Here is a 17,846-nt window from a genome sequence, read left to right as displayed (position 1 = left end):
CCGACCGACCGGAGGACCCCCCCCCCCCCCCCCCCCCCCCAAAGAGCTGGTGCCGAACCCCAAAAGCCCAAGGTGGCCGCTGTAGCTAACGAGAAACTTGGAGTAGCTAAACGCAACCTCGGCAAAAGGGCATTTATAGTCCGGTCGGAGGTTAGGCGGCGGCGGCACGGGGAGTTTCGCCATGCCCAACATGCTGTAAATGCGATCCCGCGGGTTGTGCGACAGCCGCATCGCACAAAAGCGCTGGAGCATGCGGGATAGCCGGGTCGCAAAGCGTTGGAGATTTCGGTCGGTTTGCTGAATCTGATCGGCTTCCTGAGCGTCCGGGATGTCGTCTTTCAACAACTCCCACTCAAAAACAAACCGAGTCATGAGAGTATTCGACAGGTGTTTGTAGCTAAAGCCTGCCGCCACACCCCTAGGAAGTTTATCGTAATAATTTGGTTGAAGGCACAGGTTGCTGAGTTGAACCCGGAAGGCGTCGAGATGGAAGATATTAACATCCCGAAACCCCAGCAAGACCAATGGGTCAGCGCTTGCTAGCACAACTTCTTGGGTAGTCCATAGCCGCCTAGAGTGTGCCCAGACCGACATGAACAGCTTGTTGGCATGGATAAGAATGGATATGGTCCCCGGGCGCTCAATCGGGAGCGCTTCGACCAAGGTCTTGTCCGGGCCATCCTCGGCCGAATTTAGGTATCCGGCCATACGTCTCTTCGTCCACCTCATTTGTGCAAGGGTGGCAATCCACTCGGCTGTGATAATGTCCTCTTTGTACTCTCGCTCATGTGGCATGGAAATTTGCGGCCATACGATAGATAACCTTCGACGCTTTCGAATAGATGTCGTCCATACGCGGGACCTGCTCGGACCGTTCCGTCAAGGATGATTGGTTGATGCAGATGGCGTCTATCCATAACGACGTGGTGACAGCGAGCCAGGTTTCGCCTGAGCCCTCCTCGGTTGCGCTTGAACCCTCCTTGTGCGGAGACCTGCATACACTCTCCTCACCGCCGAATAATGTAGTGCCAGGGCGTGCGAGGATATGGTGCAGCGCGTTCCATAGATTGAGCGTTACAGGGAACCTTTCGCCGTCGACGAAAATGTCCCGGGTTTTGGCGGCATCGCCCCAAACGTACGAAAGGGCATCGAATTTTGTGGTACCGTCCAGGGGTGCATAGAATAGCTCGACTTCAATCATATTGTCGCGTCCGCCAACCGCACACTGTGCCGGCTTCAGCTTGACCAGGCGGATCTCGTTGCCTTCCAAAGGCTTGTAAGCGATCTTTGTTCCCTAGAAGGACTCCATGGCGTAACTCCAGAAATGGGTCGATCGCGTGGCGTGGGAGCGAGGCTTTTTTTTTTTTTTTGGGGGGGGGAGGCTTGTTTTAGAAAGTGCGAAGGAAAGAAAAAGTCCGAGGGAAAAAAACACGAATCTCAACCTAGGGAGGAAGGTGAGAAGAAGGCAAAGTCTTGACAAGTTGGGCGATTGTGCAGATGTGCAGATTCATGTAGGCAACAAAGTCCCGTGGCCGCCTGGGGTGAGGCAAACCCCCAGCTGACAAGCGACACTACCTCTTGCCATCATGATAGGTCCTGCAATAATGATGTGTCCGAGGCCTAGCACTGTTTAGGCCGCGGAATGAACGTCGCAAAGCACCACTTAGGGTATTTTCTCGATTCGAACAACGGCTGGCAGAGGTTGCAATGCGGCTGTTTTAGTAAACAGGCCTTGGCCCGCGCTTACGTGCCGATAAGGCCTCCGGGGTGCACGGCTATCTGGCCCTGGCTACTCTGTGGCTGGGCCTTTGTGTGGCGCGCCGGTGTCAAGGCATTTTTCCCGAAAAAGTGGTTGGAGGTGGTTGAATCCCAGAGCAACACTTGAGCGGGGGTGAAGCGGGCTTGAGCTGCAGCGGCTAATCCACGTGGGACGCATGTTTTTCGTGGATGACTACCCAAGTAGGCAGCACCGCTCAATGACCAGAGACCCCGCCAGAGGGCGCACCACCACAACCCACACCATGGAGACGATAGACCCGGCGACGGGCCGCCAGCTGCCGGCCGACGCCATCCAGCGCGTGCTCTTCATCGCGCCCGCCGTGCACGTCTACAACATACCGCCCCTGGCCTCCACCAAGGGCTACACGGCCGCGACCTGGACAGAGGACCCCAAGCGCCACATCTTCACCGCCCGCCTGCGCGCCATCGAGACGGCCGTGCCCCAGCCCGGCGGCGCCGAGGACCGCGTCAAGACGGACGTGGTGCTCGAGGACCCGGCCTCGGGCCAGCTCTTCGCCGCCGCCCCCTACACGTCGGCCGCCGTCGTCGAGCCCGCCCTCGACAGCTCGCGCTTCTTCGCCCTGCGCGTCCAGGACGACTCGGGCCGCAGGGCCGTCCTGGGCATCGGCTTCGAGGAGCGGAGCGAGTCCTTCGACTTTGGCGTCGCCCTGCAGGAGGCCCGCCGCGCCCTGGGCCTCGAGCAGGAGCCCCGCCCCGGCCCCGCCGCCGCCGCCGAGGACGCCAAGCCCGAGGTCAAGCGCGACTGGAGCCTGAAGGAGGGCCAGACCATCACGGTCAACCTGAGCAGCACCAAGTTCGGCGGCCGCGCCCGCACCCAGCAGCAGGAGGAGCAGCCCTCGGCCCCGCTCGGCTCCTTTGCCCTGGCACCGCCGCCCTCGGCCGCGCCCAGCGCCGGCGGCTTCTCACTCCCTCCCCCTCCGAGTGCTCCGAGCTCTAGGTCACACGCCAGGACGGCCAGCAACGCCTCACAAAAAAAGGCGGCGGCCGACCTCGGCTTTGACGACGGGCAGTTTGGGGAGTTTGCATGAATGGGGGAATCGAGAAACGGACATAAAAAGTCGCCCTGTCGAAATAGCACACAAAGATGTGTCACGAGTACATTGGGCTCTGCGGCTGCATTTATGCTCGCCTATACCCAAATATATTCGCTTCTAGGATCACTTGCCTGAGCTCTCCCTCCATCCGAGGTTCACTAACGCGCCCTAACCCCTCCTGACCCCAATCCCCAATTGGTTGGCCGCCTAGCCCGCACCCGTAGCCATCTCCCATAGTGGTCGGGCTTCTCCGTGCCAGACAGATTTAAGGGACGGGAGGCTCATGCGTTTGTCTCGCGGCTTGGGACAGTAGTACAGACTAAAGGTGTCCATCGATACGCTGCGACCTCCGCACCTGCGCCCGCTCCAGATGCGCAAAAAGGGGCTGCTTGGACGTTTGATGCAAGTGTCCAAACCCGAGAGTCGGTTCTTGTGATGGCGGCGACTGCCTTGTCCTCTTTCGCCGTCGCGCCCTTTTTCGTCGCATGTCATCACGGCATCCTGGCAGATGGGTTTTTCTGACCTCGCCTGGTCGTCTTGCCGTTGAACGCCTGCTCGACACAGGGGATCAATGCCCTCCCGCACCTGTTCCCCTTCCGCTGATTTGAAATCCCCCAGGCCGCCGCGCTCCCAAGAACTGACCGCGGAGAACTTCACTCTAGGCTCAAAGACGGGTGATAAGGGGCTCAGAAGCGGGGCCTCGGGCGGACATGCCACACTCGGAACAAGCGGCGCCTGGGCCGCCTCCTCCGCCTGAACCCACCGCCCGGGAGCCGCCCGCGGGCCCGCGCCCCCGTGGCCCCTCCACAGCGGCGCGTCGGACTCGGCCGCGCAGCCGGCGCCGGCGCCCCAGAAGGGCTGGCTGTACACCACAGGCAACACCGGAGCCACCATGACCCGCTGCCGTTGTTGCTGCCGTTGTTGCTGCCGTTGTTGCTGCTGTTGCTGCTGTTGCTGCTGCTGCTCGACGTGGAGGTCGCCGAGCCGCAGGAGGATCAGGCGCCCCTGCTGTTCCGCCTCGGCGAGCCTGCGCCGCAGCAGCGCAGCCTCCTTGCGCAGCCTGCGACGGTCGGACCCGCGCCCCTCGCCTCCGCCGCCGCCGCCGCCGCCGCCGCTGCCGGGGTCCTCGGCGGCGGGGGCGGCGGGAGCGGCCGGCTGTATGGCGAGGAGGCGCTCCTCGACCTGCCGCAGGCTCTGGAACAGCCCCATGGCGCGGTCGTCCTGCCGCCTGAGCGCGCACGCGAGGTACGCCTGCTCGGGGTGCTGGTGCTGCTGCTGCTGCTGCTGCTGTCCGAGGTGGGACGACGACAACGACGAGAGCCCGTGGAGGGCATACGTGACTGCCGGCAGCGGCGGCGGCGGTGGCGGGGCGAAAGGGGGAGGAAGTGTCGGGTCGACGGGGCGGGGGTTGGATGGGCGGGCCTGAGAGGAGCCATCCTTGGGAGGAGGGGTTTGGCGTCCCGGCGCCCGTGAGGGAAGTGACCCCGCGGGCTGGGCGCCTTTGTTGGTAGCCATGATGGGATGTGGTATCGCGGTCGAGTTTATTACTGGGTGCTGGGTGGTTTCGCTGGTGTGCCGCGAGGGCTGCTGGTCGCTGTGGGCAAGGGCGGGGAGACGAGAGCACAATATGCTGGCCTTGCAGATCGATCGGGGGAAGAGGCGAGGGGCGGGTTTGTATCTGGGGCGCTCACCCGTTATGTTGATATATTAGACACATCGATGAAAGGGAGCGGGTGGGGATATCCATCCATGGAGCTTATGGGCAAAGAGCCGAGGAGGTGGTTTGGCCGGACTCGGCCGCGGTGCTCCGAGGCACTAGCTCGTTCGCCACCGAATGTCTTAATGTCGCGACGGACAAAGAAAAGCGGAAGGAAATAGAAGCACAGGAAATTTCAAGCAAATTTGCCAATATGACCAGAGGTGACATTATACGCCGGTACCGTAAACGCCCCATATCCCTTTCTAATCCGACCCTTTGGCGTGCGATATCACGCCCAAGACATCTGTGTCCCGATCCGGGCGAACTTGTCCTATGCAGTTCGTTTAACCATTATGCTCCAAATAGCCTCGTACAGCGCCCGCAAGCAGGATTTCTCCCTTGCTGGTCAGGGACAAAGCACCATTCCTACCAAACAGACACTCGCAGTGAGACAAGATGAGAACGCAATACTTTGAACATGCTCATCGGGCCACTGCTCAACATGCCCTCGGCGTCAGTCTGATTGGCCCCAGAGCAAACTATGAGTTTCGCACCGATTGCCAGTATTATCTGCCATCTTGTGGTCGACGCTTGCGATATATGGTGCCCTTTGTGGCACTGCATCATCCCAAGGAATGCCAACTGAATCCCTGATACAGTGAGTAAAAGCTCATTTATCCTGCAAACATCCAACGCCGTTTATCAACCCCAGAGCCTGAAAATCTGTCTACTAATAAGGGCCAAAGAATCATTGGTACCCAAAAATAGCGAACAAAGGTATGTAGCCGAACAACACATAGCGCCGATAATCCCATCAGTTCTCGGCCACTGGCTCCGATTCCGTGATAAATGTTGCCTCGCAGAAAACAACACCTGTTTCCGTTATTTCGGGTTCATCTCCAATCTTGAGTTTTAGGCTCAGGGGCGTCTTGCGTGGCAAGTACTATGGTGGAGGTCAGCACAAATAATACACTAATTACCGCGCCCTTTGGGGCATGCATGGCGCACGGAGCAGTCCCGAGACTTCTAGCGTGGGAGCCTGACTTACCTGGTAGATGTATGGCTTGGTTCCGACGGCGGCGCCAACAAACTTCTTGACGAACCCAGGGACCTCGGCCATGACGTCGATACGGTCCAGGCGGTCCTCGTAATCGCCCTCGAGAACAGCCTCGACAGGCTTCTGGTCTTTACCGACCCCGGACCACGTGAGTTTGACCTTTGCCGGCTCCTTCCAGTCATTCTCCGAGTCGCCCTTAGTCGTGACGTGCTCGGCGTGGCTGGAGCAGCCCGCGACCACGATGTCGCCGTTGCGCGCGATGCCGCCAACGCTAACCGTAGTGCAGCCGTACGAAGGCGGCGTCGTGTACTCCATCAGGACGGCCGAGTGGCTCTTGCCATGAAAGCTCGCAAAGTTCCAGCCGGCGGCGGCGTGGTGCGGCTTCATGCCCTGGAGAGCGTGGATAAAAAGGCCAAGCCCCTTCATGTCTATAGGCCCGTCGGCCGTAGTGATGGTACCTTCAACCTCGCATCTGGGCCAGAAGGCGTGGCGCATGCTACCCCAGGGATTGGCGAGGTCGGTTCCGAACAGGGTGTTGCCCGTCTTGCCGGCGTGGAAGCCCGGGGCCGACCTTGTCACCTTGAGGTTGACGATGGCGCGCTCGTCCGTCATCGACTTGATGATGTAGCAGTCGCCCTCCTCGGACAGCTCGAGGGCGCAGTCGTTCGCAAAGAAGCCCGTCATGTCCTCGCTGAAGAAGTGCTCGCTTAGGGGCGTCGAGCACCACAGGTGAGGCTCGGTGCCGTCTAGGTTGAAGACCTTGGTGTTGAACTGGCATGTAGTGCGGATGCCGCTGGATTTAACGGGTCAGCAGGGCAGAAGCAAGGTATGTCGGCACCAGCCAGCCCGACGGACAGGCAGAAGGCGCTGTGAGGAGGGTCCTTACGCAACGTTGCTATAGATTACTTGGCAGAACGCAAGCTGGCCACTGTCTGCGACCAGGTAGAAACTCTGCGTCTCAACGCAGGTCGACTCCATGGCCTTCCATTTCAGGTCTTCACGTGTAAGCTCCGTGTAAGGCGTGGTCTTGGCCTCCTCGGCAACCGACTTTATCGCACTCGGCCCATAGATGGGCTCCTGAGTGCCGGCAACGTTGGCCAGTCTGAGCGATAGGGGCGCGTGTCAGCTCAGGGCCTTGGACGGCCGTTGTTTGGGTCGGCGGACATCGATACGTGGGATGGCATGCCGGTTGTGGCGAGCTCGGGCGAGGAGTGCTGCTTACTGTTGCTTGGCCCAGTTGAACATGTTGAGTTGTTGAGTGTGTGTACGTTCTATTCGGCGACAGTCTCTGGTACTGCCAAAGTCTTAGAAAATTTGAAGAGACCATAGCATCGACATATGCGACGCCGTATGCTGTCGAGGGACACCAGCCCGTTCTTGGGCAGCGGGTGTAGATACAACTTACCTGCGGGGTTTCAACGGAGACAATAGCCCGACCTTGATTATCTCCCTGCAACAATGCCAAAAGCACACGGCGCAGCACAGAGTTTCTCGCAAAAGAAGGCGACGTCTTCTGTGCCCGGCGGTGGGGGATATGAGGGACGAGGGTGAGGCTAGAGACGGTCGAAAGTGATGGATGGTCTTGGGCCGAATTTCTGGAGCTCACCGCTTTCCCCGTTACAACGCAACAGGTACGTACCGGTTCCTGTCGGAGTTGGGAACGTTGGGCGGCGGCAGAGGTCACCCGATGGCGAAGGGTTCCACCTGCAAGCTGAATGTGTGGTTATCGGCTCCCCTGTGGCTTGGTGGACGTCACTGCTACCCAGCTGCTGCAAGGCCCCAGCACACCGGACGCGTCGCTGCAGGGCTGCAAATTGAGTGGAGGGATCCCCAGATCACACATGGCCCAAGCCGCTGACAAGGTTGGCACAGATCCCGGCACTCGCGAACCGCCTCTGTGGGCTGGGTGTGGCTGATGAGACGGTTTTTTTTTTCTGCTGCTTTTTCTGTGGCTGTCCGCTCAGACAACCGATTGCCCCACAGCCGCAAACTCAAGCCACTACAACCGACCCAGCAGTAGCAACGGCGACCCCGACCAAGTCGCTGGCACCGGTACCTTGGCCGAATTCGGCGGTATTCCCTTCAGCTAACCCGGCTACACCCCAGACTCGGCGGCTGGGCGCAATGTCGAAGGCGCGCGCCACCGGTGCGGTGGATCAGATCGTCAAGCTCATCGTCGGGGCTGGCCAGGCGAGTCCGCAGCCACCAGTTGGTCCTGCGCTTGGAAGCAAGGGAGTGAAATCTATGGACTTTTGCAAGGTACGCCGTGCCGAGGCATTGCACCATGTCGGCAGGGACATGAGCTGTGTGCGCTCCCGGACCACGCAGTGATCCAGACGGCTAACGGACTCGCGTCGTCGGAAACCAAACTCTGTAGGAGTTCAATGCCAGGACAGCACATATAGTCACCGGCACCCCGACGCCGGTCATGATCACAGTCCGCCCCGACCGGACATTTCACTTTGACGTGCGCACGCCACAGACGTCTTGGCTGCTGCTCAACGCCGCGCAGGTGCCGGCGGGCAAGAAGGGAAGGAGAAAAGGAGCCAGCAATCCGGGCAAGGAGGTTGTCGGAACCGTATCGCTGAAGCACGTCTATGAGATTGCCAAGATCAAGCAGTCTGAACTCCGACTTTCTGGCTTGCCGTTGGAAGGCCTATGTAGGTCGATCATCTACCAGGCGAAATCGGTCGGGATAGACGTTGTGGCATAGCCGCGGCGCGCTCGCTGATGGGTGATGCTTCAATCATGGGCCAGGGCGTATCGACATACGCCTTGTGGGCAAACGCGATTGTACTACAGTGCACTTTTTGCCATCGACGATTTGAAAGAAACAATAGAAAAAAACGAACAAAGGAACCCCTCTTACTTGTCCGCTTTACCATACGACAGAGACGTGGCTACTTTGATTCCAATCCAGGAATACTGCCTTTTTTTTTTTTTTCAGCGGCAGCAGTCTCTCTACCTATCAGCCCAAGTGACTTACACGCCGACACCGGCCGGGGATGTACCAGGTTATGGAGCCTACCCCCCGATTTGAACCTGGCTTTGCCCAGCGGCTCGTGTCCCAACGAACCGCGGCCGTCGATTCCGGACAGTAGCGTGTTCGATCATGGTTGCATTTATCGGGGACACAACCCTTCGGGCCTTTTCCTGCCCCTCCTCGCCTGACAGAAACACCCAATCCCAACGCAAGACTGCTTGCATGAAGCCGAGCGACACCCCGCGCCAGGCACAGATGGGCTTGTACAACAGTTTGACGTAATAGACACAGCAGAGGGACTTGCGTGCAAGTAATCATGGCTTACGGGTTGCATATGAACAGGTGCCGGCCGGCCGTGTGTGGCTACTAGAGGCTGGCGTGCATGTTAGACGTCATCAGAAGATGAGCCCACGAGTTTTTGGGCTAAGGTTACATGTGCATAAGGTGGGATTGCTGCGTGCGCGCATGTTCACACCAGCCTTCCTAGCCAGCCGCATATCAAGGTTCAGGGCTCCGGATGCAGTCCTGTTAGCTCCCTACCTACCGGTACCCAGGGAGGTGCCCGGAGCAGGCTCTGCACGGGCGCCATTTCCCTTGGCCGGTCCCAAACCACTTCGCAATAGCGGCCTAGCAGGGTCAACCGGCAGGAGGTTGAGACCATCGGATGTAATACCTATGAGGTCGTGGTTTGACGATGGCCGAGGTTGTAATCTGGATACAAGACAAACACGCAACGCCAACGCACGCGCTACCATGCAGGACGAAGAGTGGGGGTTTCCATCTCAAAGAATCCGACCCTTGACCCCTGGCCAGATAACGCAACAGGCAAACCCCGCGCCCGCCGACGGTTGGCTTCACTGACACCTTGTGGCAGCCGGGGCAACGATGATCCGATGGGCGGACGGGAATGTAGCCTGGCGCGCTGCGAGTGAGGATTTGGGTGGACACTCTTCTGATGTTTGTTTGTATCGACGGGAGGTAAATACCTTGGTACAGATACTTGGTATCGCATACATTGCCCAGACGGGGCGGTTGTAATGTTCGATTGCGTAACCCCTCACACCGCAACCCAACGGTTGTCAAATTGGCGACGCGTGGCGAGTTTAAAAATGGCACAGAATTCTTCGAGAAACCGAGAAACACTGTCGGTCGGCAAGCCGTGCGGACAGCCCGATTCAGCTTGTCTCTGGCGCAGTCGCACGTCTCAGCAGGCCTGGAACGGATCGAGACAGGGGCGCATGACCCCGGGCGCAGTATCAGATCGAAATTTGGAAGCTGGTGGCCAGCAGAGCACCGTCCATCGAGAGGGCCGGTGGCCAATAGCCATGTTCAGCCCTGGAGAGAAAGGTGCGAGGGCGCAGATAGCCCGGCCTTTTCCTGGGTCATTGCAGCCCCAAGACGGGTACTGTAAACGTGCAAACAAGGGAGCATAGCTGATGGGGCTGCGGCTATCCTCCCTCGGGGTTACCTAAGCCGGCCATGGCAGCCTACGTGGACCAGGCCAATTCTCAGCCCCACCACCGAGACTGCTGCCTTCCTGGCGCTGGTTCTCTGCTGCTGCGCGGGACGGCCTGCCCGTCTGGTGTGAGTGGGCGGGCAGTGGGCTGGAGCTTGGCCCTTGACTTGTTCCCAAGCCGAAGTGCGGTCATTACTCACTGTCAAGCTCTTCCAAGTATTTTTCCTCGCCTGTTCCTGTTCCGTTTCCGAAACACCCGCCTCCTTTCGCCCTGATCGGGCATTCTTTTCTCTCTGCTTGCCCTCGTCTGGGCGCAGCCTTACCCGAAATCGTTACAACGTCGCAACCTCCGCTCAACATGGCGAGCCTCCCTGGCGCCAATCCCTCCGGCCCATCCGCGGGCGCTGGCTCAGGTATGATACCGCAAGGCCCTCCTTCCCCTGCCACCTCCCCACTCTGGTCCTTTGGCTCTGGTCTCGATCTTGGGCCTCACCACATCTCACATGGCCGTCCTCGGCCGATGCGCTCGAATCCCTTGCTCACGCTTCCTCACCCGCCCGCAACATCAGAGCCTAGTGATGCGCAGCTTTCCCCAGAGTCCCAAGCACCACCAGAAGAGACCCCGGCGCAGGCCGTGCGTTTTCGATCTGTCGTCGAGGAAATCGGCCCTCAGCTACCCGCCGCCGAGAACCCAGCTGGGGCGACTGCTTTCTCTGCCGAGCCCGTAGCGAGTGCAGCGAAAGCGCTAGGCGATCCCGCCGAGGTCACTCCCACCCAGCTCAGCGCCCTTGCTCAGTCGCTGCAGGGCTCCCACCTCCACGACCGCCGCATGAACATATTTTCTTTCCAGCCAGTTTCGTTGCCAGCCTCGAGGGTCCGTCGCTCTCCTTCCCCCAATCCTATCTCCTGTTTCTCTCTGTGGCCTGGTGCGCCGAGCCCGCCCCTAGGCAGGCAAACAGGGAAGCAGCCCAAGCAGGGCACTGGCGGCGCCCTGACCGACAGACGGATCGTGCTGACATGGACGAATCCTCCCCTTCCAGACTGTTTCCCATGACGACGAATCGAGAATCGCCAGCCGACAGAACACCCGCAGCACTGCAGGACCGCCCCAATCTCCCCTGCCGAGTCCAAGGGCCCCCGAAATGCAGTCCCCTCCCCTCACGCCCGCCGCCACCGGCCAGACGGACGCCGAGGCCAGGCGGCAAAAGGAGCCCAAGTCCTCAAGCCGACACGACCTCATCACACCTCAAGACTCGACCCAGGAGTCCTCTCCTCCCGCCTCTGCCCACCCGAGCCTGCGCCCCGAGCCACAATCGTCCACCGAAGATATCCCCCGGCGCCCACGGTCGTCACAAGAGAAGGAAGCCCCGAGCAGGGTCGGCGGGCATCGCAAGGGCATGTTCTCCGCCGGGCCTGGGAGCCTCCCGGCCTCGAGGGAGTCAAGCCCCTCTCGTCTTGCGGCCTCGCAGCTGTATTCCCGCCCTTTCACTCCCGACGGCGACGCAAACGACCCCTACGCGGCCCATAGGCGGCCCCAGCAGAAAAACATTGAGCCGCGCTTCCAATTCTCCCTCAGCAAGAAGAAGCTGGGGTCCACGGCATCCTCCTCCGCAAGTCTCCGAGGCTCTCCGGACAAGCGCAGCTCCGGCTTCTTTGGCAGCAAGAACACCGACCTCCACCGAGAACCTAGTTCTGCACCGACAATCAACAGCAGACCGGGCTCGATGGCAGACCTCAAGCGCTTCTTCAAAGTGGGCCAGAACAAGGTCCAGCGCTCTACGTCACCATCGCCCTCGGTCAAGTCCACCAACAGGGTCGCCTCAGCTTCCAGGTCGCCTGCGCAGGTCCCGTTTGGCAGCGACCATGGCCTCTCATCCAAATATGGGAAGCTCGGCAAGGTTCTCGGGTCGGGCGCCGGCGGATCGGTCAGACTAATGAGGCGGGGGGAGGACAACACGGTGTTCGCGGTCAAGGAATTCCGCCCGCGCCACACGTACGAGACGGAGAAGGAGTACGTCAAGAAACTAACGGCCGAATACTGCATCGGCTCGTCGCTTCACCACGGAAACATCATCGAGACGCTCGATATAGTCCAGGAGAAGGGCAAGTGGTATGAGGTGATGGAGTACGCGCCGTACGACCTTTTCGCCATTGTCATGACTGGCAAGATGTCGCGCGAAGAGGTCACCTGCTCGTTCCTCCAGATTCTGAGCGGCGTCACGTACCTGCACAGCATGGGGCTTTCGCACCGCGATCTCAAGCTCGACAACGTGGTTGTCAGTGAGCACGGCATCATGAAGATCATCGACTTTGGCAGCGCCCACGTATTCAAATATCCCTTCGAGAATGGGATCAATCTCGCCAAAGGTAAGCACATTGTATGCGTAACCCCGCGCCCAAGCGGTCAGCAAATGTTACTCGAGCTAGAACGAACGCTGATTCTCTGCCTCCGGCTCTAGGCATCGTCGGCTCCGATCCGTACCTAGCACCCGAGGTCTACGATGAACGGAGGTACGACCCTGCAGCGGTCGATATCTGGTCATTGGCTATCATATACTGCTGTATGACGCTCCGTCGATTCCCGTGGAAACTGCCGCGGATGACGGACAACTCCTTCAAGCTCTTCGCGACCGATCCAACCCCGGGCCATGACCCAAAGAAACTGGTGCTCCCGGCCGCAAAGTCCACGACGGATCTGAGCGATACCCCGCACAGAGACATTTTCGTCCAGGGCGAAAACAACAAGACCGCAGTTGACAGGGCGGCAAACCAGCCCTCGCCAGCACAACAGCAGCCACAGCAAGGGCAGGGCGATGGGGCGGCGCCAGAGAGGCGGGAGATCATCAGGGGCCCCTGGAGGATACTGCGGCTACTTCCCCGAGAGAGCCGCCACGTGGTCAGTCGCATGTTGGCGCTCGACCCCAAGGAGCGAGCCAAGATGTCCGAGATTATTGAGGACCCGTGGGTGGCAAACACCATCATTTGCCGACAGGACGGGCCGGGCCAGGTTGTTTCGGCTGAGGACCACACTCACGTCTTGGAACCACCCAGTATCCCTTCCACAGCGCCGAAATAGGAGAGGGATGCCGTGGGAGGGCTTGCGCAGGACAGCCTCTACTCCTCCAAACACCTGTGGCACAGGACGCCGCCGTTTCTCGGAAGCAAGCCACGCCCTTCGATCGTGTCGTTTCTGTGGACGCATAAGGCATGATGGCTGCGGTGGGAGGCATGCTAGGTGGTAGGGTATGCGTTGACCCACAGACCGAAGATTTTAATATTCCGCGCTCTTTTTCCTTGCGCCGAGCCATAGGCCCAGATCAGCGATGGCGGTGCGCATCAATTTGCCGCTGATCCAAAGGGAGCTCCTCGACCTTTGATCGAAGATGAGCCATCCCCCGTCATGGCTGAGAATCAGCGATTAATGTTTTAGCGTTTGGTGTAGGAAAGGGATGGATGGTGTGTTTGATTATTCTTTCCTCTTTTTCTCCTTTTTTTTTCAGTCTCTCGACTTACTTTTATTAGGCTGATCGGCTCAGGGGCATTAGAATCGTCGCCATAAAACACGGTACTGAGTTGGATACCCTCTTATGGGACCTCCCAGGCATTAATTGCCACGGTTAAATGATGCTTATTTAGATGATTGTTGAGTCAAGTCTTGCATTTTTTTTCTTTCTCCCTGCGCCTTTCTTATCCTCGTTTGGCTTGAGACGAAGAGGATCGGGAAGGTGAACTTCTCCCTAGTTCACATGTGGACTTTAGACTTGGGCTTGGGGAAGTAGAAATCACCCAGCTAGCTTCAAGCGGCAACCAGGGTGAAACCTGAGACTTGCAAACCACTCGAACAACTCTTTTCTGTCCCAAATCTGGTCAGGCATCTGTATGTCCTAGACTGCAGCTGTCATTGGTATTAATGTGTGTCAGCGGATTGGTTTCAAAACTAACTGGAGCAGCATGCTGAGAGAATAGGGTTGTCGGGTTAGGGTTAAAGACTCCTGACCCCGGCACAGCTCGGCTGACGGAATTGACGCCCGGACCACCGAATTTGCAGAAAAAAAGTTCGCGTTCCGAGTTTCTGGAAGCTTCAGAGCCCCATCGGCCTCATCAGGAAGAGCTACCCCCCAGTCTATAATTCTCGCTACGTTTTGAGCGCTCTTCCTCCCACCTTGACCACCAACTCATCCGTCCTGCTCTCGTTCTCCCACCCCCAAACCTCCGTCTTGAGTTTGTGTATCTTGGACAGTCGACTCTTTACCACAATGGTATGTCTTGTTTCTGCATGGAGCTTGGACTCCTTAGTAGGGGCGTTGCTCTTGGGATATGCCTCCAATCTGCCCCAGAAGCTCGGGGAACCGACCTCCAGCTGATCGAGGCTCAATGACTGACACGGAGCCATCCAAACCCGCCGCAGGCCACCTCTCTCCGCTCCGTCAGGTCCCTAGTGCCGCTCCTGGACCGCGTGCTCGTCCAGCGTGTCAAGGCCGAGGCCAAGACGGCCAGCGGCATCTTCCTGCCCGAGTCCAGCGTCGAGAAGCTCAACGAGGCCAAGGTCCTCGCCGTCGGCCCCGGCGGCCTGGATAAGGACGGCAAGCGTACCCCTATGGGCGTCGCTGCCGGCGACCGCGTCCTCATCCCCCAATACGGCGGCTCTCCCGTCAAGGTCGGCGAGGAGGAGTTCCATCTCTTCAGAGACAGCGAGTAAGCTGCTTCCCGCCCCGTCCGCGCGCGCGCGCGCCTTCTGGTTCTGCTCTGCTAACCGGCTTGTCCCCACCCGAAAAAGGATCCTGGCCAAGATCAACGAGTAAAGCACAGGCAAACCGGCCGGCGCATATATCAAGATACCCATGAAACCATGAACGACTGTACTATATGACTGTACTAAGGACAAAACTCGATAAATCGACTTCTCCCGAACCAAAGGACGGACATCAAAGCGCCCTGAACGGAATTCCTTTGTCGAGCGGGAAACGGCATCTCTCGCGCTGCTAATGTGCTTCGCAAACTAGTAAGGGTACATATCCCTTGAAACGTAGAATCGAGGCATCTGAGCTGTGATTTTGAGAGCAAGAAAAAAAATCAACTCCACTTTCCATTCCTTGTGCCTAGCCCCTTTTCTGTTCGTTTCCCAAGGTTGTCGTACCGCCCGCTCCGTCGAGTATTTCCCCGCCGCATTTGTCAGTCGCACAGCGCCGCAGCTGCCACCCCTGGCGGGTTCGCGGCCATGGAAGAGTGGTGATGACTGGTCCCATCTTGGTTTGGGCTTGCTGCTGTGTTGAGGGATCAAACAACGCGCAAGTCGCCCACATCCCACTCGACGGGCCAACAATCCACAGGCGAGGTGTCGCGAACCTGTGCTCTGCACTGTTTCAGCCCCCCACCCTCACGACAACAACGGGCGCGGGTGTGTGTCTACGCCGGACGTTGGCCCTGACGACTCGTCCCTTGTGGCCCGCCAGCTCCCGAGCGGCTGCTGCACCTAGCCGTGGGCGTGACCCAGCTTCCGCAGCCTTCTTTCAGCCTCCAATGGCCTAGTCAGGCACCCGGACGGCCCTGCATGGGCTGCGGCAGCCACCTCTTGCATCCCGACGACGGTGTAAGCGCATACGAGCTTCTCGGGGACTACAGAGCGGACTCGTGCCAGCCGCTGCCGTCACTGGGGGGGTGGATGTCTGCACGGCTTATGCGCCCTCGCTGCCAAGATGGCTCTTGTGGCGAGCCCCTCGGGTTGGATTAGAAATGAGCTGGCTGCGGTGCGGCGCGCCACCGAGCGGGCGACCTCTCGAGGGAGCGGGCGGGAGGGGTCGACAACGCTCGGGCATCATCACCGCGGCGTTCCCTGATCTGTTGGTTGGATTGTTTTTTTTGCTCCCCGACTAGGGGTCGCACCATCAAGGCCGTGTCCGCCAGCTAAGCGCTTCGGCCACGCCCTAGAGCGCTCCCATCTCATATACCGCCCAACCGCGCTACCGCATAGCAGCTGGCGTGCGCCTCTGCTGTGCAGGAAGCCGCTTTGACGGCGGATCAGGGCTGAGCACGGCTGGCTGGCTGGCTGGCTGGCTGGCTGGCTGGCTGGCATGAGGTTTCCATTTTCGATTGCCTCCCAGCGGCCAGCGCTCTCGATCCCCGCCCCCCATCCCGACCAAGCACGCCGCCTCGTAGAGGGTGTGCCAGACACCCGACTGGCTGGCCGGTCTGCTCGCCGCCGCCTTCCCTGGGCGCTATCGCGAGGTTGGACGTGGCCGAGAGTCAGTGCATGCCTTGCCTCGCTGTGCGCGCTCACCGTCGGCCGCTGCGGCTGTTCCAGGGCCAGAGGGATGTTCTGCTCGCCCTGTTCGTTGCTCGCGTCTTGGCATCGCATCATCCTGAGCTGTCTAGATACCCAATGGGGAGCGATCCGGCAGCGCGCTCTGCGAGGGAAATCCATGCGTGAAAGTGTTGGAGGCTGTGGACGATGGGCCGAGGAGGCGTTCCCCAGTCCTGTTGGTATAAAGACCAGTCTCGGTCTTGGTTCATCCGGGCTGGCTGAAGAGGTTTGCCCAACCCAACCCTCACCGGTACTCGTTCCAGTCGCCCTGCACGCGCGCCATTCTCTCCTTGATCTCAAGAGTCCGGTATTCTTTCATTTCTCCAGAGCCCTCGCCTCCTCCGCTAGCCTCCTCCCTTGGTTTTGGATCACAGACCTGTCATTCCCCTCGGTTCATTTCAACTGGCGAGCCAGTGGCGTCACGTCAGGCCCGCGCCCCTCGTCGGAAGGATCCTGCGTCTTGCCCAACGGCTTTCCTGGCCTTTCTAGACTCCTTGGCCCGTGGCCAGGTATAGAAAAAGGGCCTGCCCCCTCGTCTCTGGATCGTTTTCTGTCCAGGGTTTCCATCTTTCCAACGCACTCTTTCAGCAACATTCACTTCATCATACACGCACTGAGCTGTGCTTCGTCGTTCTTTTCAAAAACAGAAACAAGACTTTCTTTTCGGTTGTCCTCACCATCAGCCTTTTTCCTTTCACCGAGCAGAAATCATGAGGACGCACGCCACCACGACACTCGGCCTCGTGGCCGCCTTCGCGACGGCGGCCAACGCGCACAGCGTCTTCACCACGCTCTTCGTCAACGGCGCCGACCAGGGCGATGGCACGTGTGTCCGGATGCCCAAGGACGGCAGCACGGCAACAAACCCCATCGCCAGCATCACGGGCAACGACATGGCCTGCGGGCGGGACGGGCAGAACGCCGTAAAGTACACGTGCCCTGTGCCGGGCGGCAGCAAGCTGGCCTTCGAGTGGCGCCTGTACCCGGACTACTCGCAGCCGGGCAGCATTGACAAGTCGCACAAGGGCCCCTGCGCCGTCTACCTCAAGCAGGTGGCCGACATGAACTCGGCGGCCGCGGCCGGGCCCGGCTGGTTCAAGATTTGGCACGAGGGCTACGACGAGACGACCAAGCAGTGGTGCACCGAGAAACTCATGGCCAACAACGGCCTGCTGTCGGTGCAGCTGCCCTCGGGCCTGCCCGGCGGCTACTACCTGGTCCGCCCGGAGCTGCTGGCCCTGCACGAGGCCGACAAGGGCGACCCGCAGTTCTACACGGGCTGCGCGCAGATCCTCGTCGACGGGTCCGCGGGCACCCTCGACGTGCCGGCGAAGAACCAGTGCAGCATCCCGGGCCACGTCCAGCCGGGCGAGAAGTCGGTCAGCTTCAACATCTACGGTCAGCCGATGGCGCTGCCCTACCCGATCCCCGGCCCGGAGCCCTACGTGCCGACGGGGGCGGCCGGCGGCGGCGGCGGCGGCAAGCAGGCCCCGGGCGCGGAGCCGCCCAAAAACCG

The 17,846-nt window shown here is 59.8% G+C and overlaps 9 protein-coding genes across 9 annotated transcripts in view; 6 read left to right on the top strand and 3 right to left on the bottom strand.

The window, feature by feature from the left end:
• Positions 1-784: 784 nt before the first annotated feature.
• GGTG_04140 (hypothetical protein) lies at positions 785-1,588 on the bottom strand (the record flags this gene model as incomplete). Its single annotated transcript, XM_009221932.1, has 2 exons — positions 785-1,263; positions 1,564-1,588. The coding sequence occupies 2 exons, from the start codon at positions 1,586-1,588 to the stop codon at positions 785-787; spliced, it is 504 nt and encodes a 167-aa protein (XP_009220196.1).
• A 242-nt stretch (positions 1,589-1,830) lies between these two features.
• On the top strand, positions 1,831-4,771 carry GGTG_04139 (adaptin ear-binding coat-associated protein 2). Its single transcript, XM_009221931.1, has one exon. It carries the CDS (start codon positions 1,935-1,937, stop codon positions 2,826-2,828), a length of 894 nt encoding a protein of 297 aa, XP_009220195.1. The 5' UTR covers positions 1,831-1,934; the 3' UTR covers positions 2,829-4,771.
• On the bottom strand, positions 4,739-7,388 carry GGTG_04138 (survival factor 1). Its single transcript, XM_009221930.1, has 5 exons — positions 6,996-7,388; positions 6,813-6,884; positions 6,477-6,692; positions 5,582-6,383; positions 4,739-5,476 (listed from the first exon to the last, which is right to left on the bottom strand). The coding sequence occupies exons 2-5, from the start codon at positions 6,833-6,835 to the stop codon at positions 5,348-5,350; spliced, it is 1,170 nt and encodes a 389-aa protein (XP_009220194.1). The 5' UTR covers positions 6,836-6,884; positions 6,996-7,388; the 3' UTR covers positions 4,739-5,347.
• Positions 7,278-7,448, top strand: GGTG_04137 (hypothetical protein; the record flags this gene model as incomplete). Its single annotated transcript, XM_009221929.1, has 1 exon — positions 7,278-7,448. One exon carries the CDS (start codon positions 7,278-7,280, stop codon positions 7,446-7,448), a length of 171 nt encoding a protein of 56 aa, XP_009220193.1.
• A 120-nt stretch (positions 7,449-7,568) lies between these two features.
• GGTG_04136 (50S ribosomal protein L11) lies at positions 7,569-8,516 on the top strand. The gene is made up of 2 exons (XM_009221928.1): positions 7,569-7,849; positions 7,968-8,516. Exons 1-2 carry the CDS (start codon positions 7,715-7,717, stop codon positions 8,301-8,303), a joined length of 471 nt encoding a protein of 156 aa, XP_009220192.1. The 5' UTR covers positions 7,569-7,714; the 3' UTR covers positions 8,304-8,516.
• Positions 8,517-10,004: 1,488 nt separating this feature from the next.
• Positions 10,005-14,086, top strand: GGTG_04135 (HAL protein kinase). Its single transcript, XM_009221927.1, has 5 exons — positions 10,005-10,442; positions 10,599-10,903; positions 11,070-12,396; positions 12,489-13,906; positions 13,980-14,086. Exons 1-4 carry the CDS (start codon positions 10,388-10,390, stop codon positions 13,103-13,105), a joined length of 2,304 nt encoding a protein of 767 aa, XP_009220191.1. The 5' UTR covers positions 10,005-10,387; the 3' UTR covers positions 13,106-13,906; positions 13,980-14,086.
• Positions 14,034-15,081, top strand: GGTG_04134 (hsp10-like protein). The gene is made up of 3 exons (XM_009221926.1): positions 14,034-14,288; positions 14,438-14,724; positions 14,807-15,081. Exons 1-3 carry the CDS (start codon positions 14,286-14,288, stop codon positions 14,829-14,831), a joined length of 315 nt encoding a protein of 104 aa, XP_009220190.1. The 5' UTR covers positions 14,034-14,285; the 3' UTR covers positions 14,832-15,081.
• A 635-nt stretch (positions 15,082-15,716) lies between these two features.
• On the bottom strand, positions 15,717-16,649 carry GGTG_04133 (hypothetical protein; the record flags this gene model as incomplete). The annotated part of the gene is made up of 3 exons (XM_009221925.1): positions 15,717-15,867; positions 15,986-16,433; positions 16,579-16,649. 3 exons carry the CDS (start codon positions 16,647-16,649, stop codon positions 15,757-15,759), a joined length of 630 nt encoding a protein of 209 aa, XP_009220189.1. The 3' UTR covers positions 15,717-15,756.
• Positions 16,650-17,040: 391 nt separating this feature from the next.
• The window catches only part of GGTG_04132 (hypothetical protein), a gene marked incomplete at both ends in the record, with an annotated part of 2,343 nt that continues 1,537 nt past the window's right edge, over positions 17,041-17,846 (top strand). Inside the window, 2 exons of the mRNA XM_009221924.1 lie at positions 17,041-17,156; positions 17,515-17,728. Coding sequence (XP_009220188.1) covers positions 17,041-17,156; positions 17,515-17,728 — 330 coding nt within the window. The remainder of the gene's footprint in view (positions 17,157-17,514; positions 17,729-17,846) is intronic.

The sequence above is a fragment of the Gaeumannomyces tritici genome (genome assembly GCF_000145635.1).
Source record: "Gaeumannomyces tritici R3-111a-1 unplaced genomic scaffold supercont2.2, whole genome shotgun sequence".
NCBI lineage: Eukaryota > Fungi > Ascomycota > Sordariomycetes > Magnaporthales > Magnaporthaceae > Gaeumannomyces > Gaeumannomyces tritici.
The sequence above is the reverse complement of the archived record's forward strand: the minus strand, read 5'-3'. Positions and strand labels throughout refer to the sequence as shown.